General features: G+C 41.7%; 1 protein-coding gene across 1 annotated transcript; it reads right to left on the bottom strand.

Annotated features, from left to right (window-relative positions):
- Nucleotides 1-1,503: 1,503 nt before the first annotated feature.
- gata4 (GATA binding protein 4) lies at nucleotides 1,504-7,941 on the bottom strand. The gene is made up of 6 exons (XM_076756576.1): nucleotides 7,419-7,941; nucleotides 2,800-2,966; nucleotides 2,501-2,626; nucleotides 2,020-2,101; nucleotides 1,787-1,923; nucleotides 1,504-1,629 (listed from the first exon to the last, which is right to left on the bottom strand). The coding sequence occupies exons 1-6, from the start codon at nucleotides 7,939-7,941 to the stop codon at nucleotides 1,504-1,506; spliced, it is 1,161 nt and encodes a 386-aa protein (XP_076612691.1).
- Nucleotides 7,942-10,142: the final 2,201 nt, after the last annotated feature.

Genomic DNA, 10,142 nt, shown 5'->3' on the forward strand with positions numbered 1-10,142 from the left:
TCCATCTCTCACTGTGTCTTTACTTACAATATATCACAAATGGTGTATTACAATTATACTGGAGTGGAGTTTTTACATATATACTTGTATATCTGTTATCTTGGTAATTACACATGGCGATATCCCACATTTGCACATGTCGACCTCATGCTCCTCACAAGCAAATGAAAGAATTATGTATTGCTGACAAACTCTACAGTGTTGATACAATACTCCATAAAGTTCATCAAACAACCTCCAGCTGATAGATGATAACTTTGCGGCTTGAGGTTGTGCCTGTAATAATAAATACTAGCTTTGGAAAGGCTCTTAAGTATTAAGATTTCCTCTGGGTGCACTTCTGCAGTTGTGTCAGCAGAGGGAGCTACGTGCTATGACTTCCATCCACATTCATACTTGCTGCATAGGTAGTTGTTTTGATAGAGGTGTCAATACTGACATTTCACACTTTAAATCAAAAGGACAAAAGCACGCAGTTCAGGCAACAGATCCAGAAGCAGCAAGCCAACAGGGAGCTGCCTCTATTGCACTGAGAAGGAGGTCCTGTTTACTGAAGGTCATATCACTGCTGTTGAGGAGTGATGGCTGTCTTGAGCAATTGTCTCTTATTTACAGTAAGATTAGAAGAAATGCTCCCGATCAGCTTGTAGAATTAGATGCAGCGAGAAATTACACTGGACTGCATGTTTGTGTGTGGTGCTCAGTCGATTGACACCTTTTGAAAACCTCCGTAGCAAAGTGCTTTAGCAGATTCTCTGGACGCTCCACAGATCTGCCACCTTTGAACGATCATCTGCTGAACACGCAAAACACTGAAAACTGAGCACACTGAGCTCTGTGGATTACTTTTGACTCGTTGAAACATAATTTTAAATGCTTTCAGCACCGCAAACAAAATTCCATTCACCCCAATTGCATTGTGGAGGCATTTCTACAAGTAAATACCACTTATGAGTGTGGAAATACACAGTTGTTGCTTTTCTTATTAAAGTGAACTGACCCTTTAACTACACCCGCTGCAACTCCTCCATGGTGCTAACATTAGCATGTGCTGCTGTGACTCTTCACTTTTTGTCACTGTATGGAAAATTGTCCATAATAACATGAAGCTGAAGACAAATATATTGGAATAAAAAGAAGTCTGACCATTACTTGCCAGCATTTGTCAAACACTTATTGCCCCTGCACCGCTAGAAAAGGTGACAGCGACATAAACAGTTCTTCACTTGTTGCAGTTTTTCATATCGAGAGTTGTTGTGTGTGTCATCACAGTGCTGCTCTTGCCCTCCGTTGCTGTGACTGAACACGCAGCATCTGTGCAGTTCTGTTTAAGATCTCCGTTTCTGTTGTGGCGCCCACATATTTGTCCCAGAGCGTTGTACTGGAGGCACTGTGCGGTGTGAAGGCTGCGGGAACATCTGCATCCAGAGCGGCAGTCTGCTGTCTGGAGACCATCGTCTCTCAGGAGAGTTTAAACTGTAGGTCGGTTTGAGATCTTGGGTTCTAGGCCAGGATTAGGTTGTTCCAGGGTTCAGCTTTGGTGCCAGAAGATCCGCTGTGGCCCCCAGGGGACATCTTGAGAGGAATGGCCCCACCTTGAGTTGCCATGTAAGCTGGCAGGGCTGAAATCTAGAAGGATGCAGGAGGACATGGTGAGAAGTCCAAAATAAGACTCCACACTGTAAAGCAATGAGAGCCTCTATCTCTTTCGTCATCACAATCAAAGGCTCTAAAAGACATTTTGGATGTAAATATTCTCTGAAATTTGAGTAAGAAGGCGACGAACCTGTGCATGTGCGCTGTGGTGTGTGTACAAACTGTGAGTGTCCGGCTCCGTCTTTATCTGGCGAGGCTCCTCCGTGGCGGTGGAGGCACGGGGAGTGCTGCTCGGCGTGACTGGAGTCCCTTCGCTGCCTGGGGTCCCTGTGGAGCAAAGAAATGATTTTTTCCTTGCCTACATTTTGTTTATCGTAGACAGAATAATTGTGAGTCATAAGCACATGTGGTTTTGAACCTCACCAGTTTGGGACTTGTTGAGGTTCTTGGGTTTGCGTTTGCGGGTCTGGATCCCCTCTTTCTTCATAGCCAGGGGTCGTGGTACCTGTGAAGACGCCAAGACGGAGGAATAACCTTTAGTCTAAACAGCAGGCTGAACTAAGATGTGTGTAGCATCTATGGAGGCTGGCGAGAAGAAAAGGGAAAATAATAGCATCTTGTCCTCAAGACCTGCACTTAAAACCTAATCCATTAAATCAAACATGTCGTAATCTCTGAGTTTAGAGTTATATTATCACTGGATGGTATGCAGTTGACCAACAATATGGTTCGAAAATATATATTTACTTGCTTGACATTGATGCATTTAGATGTTTTATGTATTTTTCTCTGCAAAGCTCCTCTCAGATTCAGTGTAAAACTTTTAAGTTGGGGTAAAAATGTTTGTATAAAACCAGTTATATGCAAGATTACAGCAGTGTCGGAGATGCACTTTCTGTCTCACCCCGTGGAGTTTCATGTAGAGGCCACAGGCGTTGCAGACCGGCTCCCCCTCTGCGTTTCGTCGCCACAGGGTGGTGGTGGTGGTGTGGCAGTTGGTGCAGGACAGGCCCACCCTCCTGGAGGCAGACTGCAGCATAGAAAATATGTCCAAGGCAGGAGAAACGGAAAAAAAACATTCATTTTATTATACAGGAAAAAAACTGAAATATCTCCGCTGCAGGTGAGTGTATCACCTGTGTAGAACACACTGCATTACTTCACTGTGTGTGTGAAATGAAGGAGGCGCAGTCTGTCACCCACCAGCCGTCTCTGAGGTTTGATAAGAGGTCTGTTGATGCCATTCATCTTGTGGTACAGCCCGCAGGCATTACACAGGTAGTGGCCGGTACCATCCCGTCTCCAGAGGGGGGTTGACATCGCCCCACAGTTCACACACTCTCGCCCCTCAGCAAAGTCATCGAACAGGTCTGAGGAGGAAGCACAAGAAAGAGGTTTTTCTTACAGTGAGTCGTGTAAAAACTTAATCGACATCAACTCAAGGATCACACAGTGCATTCTGCATAATGAGTACTATAATTTCGAATGCAGGATTTTTACTTGTAACAGAGTATTTTTACACTGTGGTTTTGTAACTTTTCCTTCAACTGAAGAAATGCATCCTGGTCAAGCTGAAGTCATGGCTGCTTTTCAGAAATGATCTTATATTCATGGCGTTTCAACATTAAGTCATTAAAGCTGACAAGGACGATTCAGAGTATCTGTTGTCAGCCATTGAAGAGAAACTTAAACTCCCCTCTGCATGATTTCCATGATTACTTCACACACGTCCAGTTCATACCACAGGTTCAAACTGAGCTCATATCTTAGAGAAATTAACTTCCAGCTGGGCTTAAGCCACAAAAATTCTTTCCACCCTCTTTTTAATAAACAGTTTCCTGCACTTCGAGACCCTGACAGGGTGATTATCAACTGCAGCGGCGTGTCTCCACCAGCAGGAGGCGCATGCTACAGTCCTGCAGGCCCACACAACAGCAGCCTGGAATCCCTCCTTATCTCACTGCTCCCCATGAGATTAAGAGCCGGCTGGAAATAGAGACGGAATAGAGCTCCATCATATTCAAATAGAGACTCTGTGTCTATCACATCTATCTCCCACTGTCTCAGATAGCTATGGATGCCTCGCCCTCTCATCTGCAGAGCATCTCCCAAGAACCACTTAGCTGTTCAGGGGAAGGAGACATCAAAGTGTGGAAGTGACAGCTTTGCAGCCATATGAACAGCACAGGTTACCGTATTTATCAGATGTGTGAGGTTGAACTTATTTAACGCATTTAAATGTGGGCGTTGCGCGATTCCTCTCCTGCAGGTTGTGTAAATCTGGCCTCCATCTGCTCTGTGCAACTGGAACGGCACTGATACGCATGCAGGCCTCCTCCAAGGCTGAGAGCAAAACAAAGACAGCAGGGCAAGCTAACCTTGAGCCAGGCAGCAATCGTAGCCAACACAATACGGCAACACGAGACAATACACAAGAGAAATTTACTGCAGTGTCTGAATGGAGGTTTATTCTTTCCGCTGCATAAATGTCAGCGTTTGTCTTTATCAGGGTGCAGTTTAGAAACATCCACCGCGATGCTCTTAGAGGACAAAGGTGAAGAAAATAAATAAAAGACTCAACGTACCGCAGCATGACGTTAATGAGGGAATACAGTGCAAGCCTGTACGTTTGATTTATAACAGTTGCAACATTAATAATAATAATAATAATAATAATAATAATAATAATAATAATAATAATAATAACAGGGGATTGTCTGAGCGATGGAAAGCACTTTTTATCTGAGTTTATAAAATATGATGCATTTCTGTAAATTAAATCCCCAAACAGTGAATTAAGTAGTTTTTAGTTAAGTAGTTTGCTCACATGTTAATGTGTCAGCAATTCAAATCTAGTGATAATACATATCTTTGTATAACACCTACATACTTTTACTTTGGAGACTTTTTGTAGCACATTTTGCTAATTATACATACTTTTACTACAGTGACAGTTTCAGCACAGGAGTTTTAAGGGTGACGGAGTATTTTTTAATGTTCCTTGTACTTAGTCTTAAGAAGAAGTATTTGCTGAAGTGCATTTTACGCTCAGTGCTTTTTAAATGTTAGATTTTTTCCACAGTTGTTGACCCAGATGCCAAGAAAACCCTTAATTGTGAACATGACAGTGCAGGGAGAGAGTGCTAAAGTGTAAATCTGTCAGTACTGCCAGGGCCCAATCAGACTGATAACACACATTAGAATAATGACGTTTTTCCACAACATACAGTATATATCATAAATAGGTTTTCTGGTAGTTGGAGGAATGATGTAGCTAATTTTCCAATTTATGTAAGATCAGAACTGAAGAAAGAACGACGATATCAAGTCAGAACGTCACAAGTTAAACATCTCAACTTTTTTACTAATACAGTTTTAACAAAGATGTTTATCAAATCAAAGTAACTGTGATGTTTCTCTGGAAAAATAAGACATAAATAAAAACTGTAATCAGATTTTAAATAACCACAGATGTTTCTCAGAAAGGCATTCAGCTTATTATCACTGATATTTTATGTGAGGATCGTTCAAAGAGCCCTCGTCGTGATTTATTTCTTCTTCCACTGACTCAGAAGAAAAAGAAACTGACTTTCCAGCTGAGGGAGTTTCCCCGTCGCCCGTTCACCGACAGAACAACGGAGACTTTCACTGCGTGGCCACTGAATCAAACACCGGGATCTGATCTGATTGGATTTGATGTGATTAAAAAAGAGTGAGGTGAAGCCTGTTGACATTTTCCTCCATCAGTGAGCAGACGGGCTGTGAGTCGAGTGTGACTGTGATCAGATGAGGAGGTCAGCGTGGATCAATGCTGTTATCTGTCTCACTCTGGTGCAGCAGATCTTCTTCTGTCTTCGTCAAACGGATTGAGGAGTTTTGCCTCATAGATGAGGACATTTGGGAATTCAAGGATCGCCTTATAAACTGAATTAAGTGTAGACAGAGAGTAGCTGATATTTATAAATGAGGAACTAATTAATCAACTATTAATATGATAAAGCTACTAATAATGAGGGATATGTCTAATAGAGGTCCGGCCTCTCAGATTAGGTTGTGAATGACATGATGATAAAATGGGAATTAGTCAAATGCAGACACGAAAACATGAGTGAAAAGGTTGAGATGTGCATCAGCCTAATGGACAAAACGCAGGTCAAATAAACGTGATCAGTAGAGTAGACTCCACAAGGTGCAAGTCGCAGTCATTGGAAAACTGACAAGCTAAGCAAAATCAATATATTGTGATATGGTCCAGAGTGCAACCTGCAGCTACAGGCCAGCTGCACTGCTGGGGGCAGAAAGCTGAGGCCGACTGTCGAGGTTCAAACGACTCCAATAATGAGACAGGATTCACTGTGTCCTCACCTACAGAGAGGACTCCTCTTCATCTGAGCTCACTGACTCCTGTGCTGCTGATCAGGATCAGTGTCCTCTAACACACTTCAGATCAAATCCAATCTGACCTCACGCTGAGGCCACAGTCAAACACAACTCACAACCCCTATAAACTCTGTCAGCAATTCAGCTCCGGTTAAATATTAATTCCTGCCACTCTGATCATCAGCCTTTGATTCATAAAGATACAGAAAAGGTGTTTATTACAGGTTAATTACATGTTGCTGTGTTTGACCTGAGGATGTGTGGCTACTAAACAGGCAGTTTGAGCATTAAATGAACTCCACCTCAACAAAGTGTCATTAATACTCAGTCTGACCTATTAGTTTCTTTGTATTCATAAAGGAAATTGTGTTAAAATATTGTTTAATATAATAGACGTGTGTAATACAGAACTCTTTTTTCACATCAAGTCAAAATAAATTCATTTCATTCAATGACTTTAAGTTGTTTTCACGTGTAAAATGTCGCCTCACGTGTGACAAACGCTCATATATAATAATAATAATGAAACCAGCAGACTCAAAAGACTGTCAACTAACTGTAAGCATGATCAAAACATAACTTACATTTTATTAGGGGAAAAAAATGCTTTCCGTGTCATCCTCTGTTTTATAAATCTGTTACTTAGAAAATTTGGGGTTTGTCACTTTATTTCTAAGTTGCAATCAAAGTCAAATCAGCGCGCTGGCTGATCTCATGTGGCTGACTTTCTAAAATCCGTAAATGTTCCAGGTTGGTGTTTAGTTTTAATCAGCTGTCACAAATAATTAAAAAACACGCTCCTCCTGCTTCATTTTAGTTTCAGTCAAATTTCTCTCTGCAGAAATTTGACGAACAGACCTTTAAAAACAACACGCCGGAAGTTAAACTTCGTTTTATATCACAGTTTACCTTAATAATGTGTAAAATATCACACATTTAATGTCCTTTTATTGTATTATTATAACATCGATTTATTTGTTATTTTCTAATCACATCTCGGGCCTTTTAAATTATCTCTGGTGGGTTCTGTCAATCAACTCTGTCTTAATCTTGATGGGTCTTAATTATAAAAGAGATTATTTCTGCTGTCCACGCAGAAGGAAAGGTGTCTAAAATATATTTATGTAGTTTTTCCAATATAATCTTGCTCTTGTTCTGCCTTAAAAAAAAAAACAACATAATTTTTCAATTAGGTCAGACAACCTTTCACCTCGCTCACGTGTGCTTTTTATGGCCATTACCGTCATTAATCCCATGCCTCATTAATCACAAATACAAATGAATAATCTTTGTCTATTTTTCTCCTTGTGGTGACAGTGAAGCTGACAGTTCAAAAACACCTTTTAATGGAGGGAAAAAATAAGGAGAATATCTTCAGCATGACATTTATAGAACATCTTTAAAAGCAACTATAATAAATATTTCATTCTCCTGTTGCTCACCTATGTTTGGGTGTCGGGTTGTTCCAGGAGGAGCGCCGGTTTGGAGACCGTGGAGGACCGGGCTATCAAAGGGGGACGCCGGCCACGTTCCGCTCACGTTCGGGCTCATGTAGGCCGGGTAGGGGCTGTGATACGACCCGCTGAGGCTGCGGGCGCCGTAGTGCTCCCTCCCGTTGGCAGAGATGTTTAGCGGGCTGGTGTACGAAGCTGCCGCCTCCCGGGCCGTGGCCACGCCGGAGGACAGAGGCGGGCTGGTGGAGAAGGCGAAGCGCGGAGACACCGGGGAGTGGTTGTACGAGGGCACCGAGTCAGCGCCCGGCTGCGCCCAGGCAGAGTGGCTCGACGCGGGGCTGCTCTGCTGCGACGCGCCGGGCGTCTGGAGGTAAGGCAGCGCCGGGATCATGGGGGTGACGACCCGGGTAGTGGGCACGTAAACCGGTGAGGTGCCCGCCGAGGCGTTGTGGAGAAATCCGGCCTCATAGGAAGGGGGTCCGTGGTTGGTTGTCATTATGCCCTGATACATATCCTCTCCTTGAGGCTGCACATCCGTGTTGATAGAAGGGATAGTGAAAGTATGGATGCGGTTACGCACGGGATCGCTGAGGGTTAACGCAAAAGCATGTAGTTTAATACAATCCGCAAAGCTCTCTGGTCCTTATTAAAATCAGATCTGCTGGTAAGAAGTGAAGCAGGGCAACATTCAGAAAATCAAGAATAAACAGAGAGAGGAGACATGAGAGAGAGGAGGAGGAGTGAGAGACTATACCTTCTGATCAAGATCCAGCTGTTATCATCTCTCTCTCTCTCTCTCTCTCTCTCTCTCTCTCTCTCTCTCTCTCTCTTTTAACCAAACCAATAAGAAACGTGACAAATGATTTTAACCAAACAAAAAAATTCGACCAACCAAAGTTTTATTTTAATTTTATTTAATATATCTGAAGATATCTGGAGACATTTAAAAAATATATATATCTTTATTTTATCACTCATTATGTCCTCGCTGCTAAGTTCGATAAAACGCTTTTTTTCTGTGATTTTTTTTTTTTTTTTCCTGTTTGTGAATTTTGATAATCATTTGAATCCATAAACAACGATTGTGAATTAAATCAACGAACAAGTTTCAGTGGAGTTGTTGGTCGTGCGTTGGCCTCTTCCCTGACGCAGAATGACAGATCAGTCTTTATTTCGGCCATCAACACTTTCAAATAATCAGCAAATAAACTCATTGAACATTAAAACGACTTTTAAACGGCAGCACTCTTTTATTTTTTTTGTCAAACTATTTTTGCGTCAATCTGATCAGAAATCCGATTTAAAAAAAAAAAACTCTTTGAATGGTGCTTGGAGGATAATTTATTTCCGATTTATCTTTCCGGGAAAATCATGACAATATTCTTGTCTGTCAGCTATGATCATAAATATGCGCATTAGTTTTCTGCAAAAATGTCCTCGAAATATTTCTCCTCTGGTTGTTGCAGCTGAATAAAACTGAAAAATTTGATCCGAGTGATATTTGGTATTTGCAGCAGGAATGTGCCTCACAAGATAAAACTTGCTTATGAACGAATATTTGATTATTCTGATCAGGATATTCTTAAGCCGTTGTTATCATATTAATTCACTGCGCACAGTCTCAGCCATCGGTCCAACTTTCCTATTATCCGACAGAAGGCCTTTAGAAATAAAGAAATAATTGCAGATAAGTTGTCATCAGTCGCTGTGACGTGGTGGCTCTGACAGCTCATTGATCTGTTTATCACATGACTTCCGTACATTTGCTGATGTGGCATTTACGTGTCTTACAGGCATCATTCAGGCCTTGTTTTCATGACAGTGTGATGTATCGTTGCTGGATGCTTGACGCGCCTTTAGTAGGAAGTCTCCGGCGGTTGTTGTCCTCAAGAGGACAGATTTATACCTGTCATCAACACCAGAGAATATAAACATACGAGGCCATTTCATTGTGCAGCCACTTCCCACAAACAGCCGCTCATTGAATTATGCGAGTCTGCTGTGTGTGTGTATGTGTGTGTGTGTGTGTGTGTGTGTGTGTGTGTGTGTGTGTGTGCAGCCTATCACTCACGTTGTGGGGACACACATATGTTTTCACAGTCATATTGTGGGGACTCGCCTGCCGTATGAGGACAAAACACAAGCCCCAATAACAAATCATTATGTTTTAGGATTTTAAGGTTATTGTTGGGGTTAGACAAGTAGTGGTGTTTGTGTGTGTGTGTGTGTGTGTGTGTGTGCGTGTGTGTGTGTGTGTGTGTCTTTTATTTTTTAAAATGTATCTATTTTCTGGCTTGATCATTTTAATCCATAAATGTCCCACTGTGATGCAAATCAGTGGTAAAAAATGTTTGAAAAATACCTCACGTTTTCACTGAATTTTCAGATGAAGACTTTATTATTTGTTTCAATTTCTCCCCCAGATGAACAAATGTTCCAGTTTGACAAGGCTGTTCTGTGCCACTAGATGCACCTCTGTCAGGGCAGTGTGAGCTGTTTGGATGCACTGCGGGCCGTAGAGAGAGCAGGCTCTGCTTTGATGGACAACTGTATTCTCCATCATGAGTTTCTCTTTATTTATTTATTTGTTTATTTATGGGTAAAATTGTCAGTACTAATTTATAACAAAAATATAAGATTGTACATAAGCTATAACAAAACTCTAAATAATCTATTAAATCAACCAATTCAAATGATCAATTTCTTATTTTC

Source organism: Chaetodon auriga, chromosome 18 (assembly GCF_051107435.1).
Source record: "Chaetodon auriga isolate fChaAug3 chromosome 18, fChaAug3.hap1, whole genome shotgun sequence".
NCBI lineage: Eukaryota > Metazoa > Chordata > Actinopteri > Chaetodontiformes > Chaetodontidae > Chaetodon > Chaetodon auriga.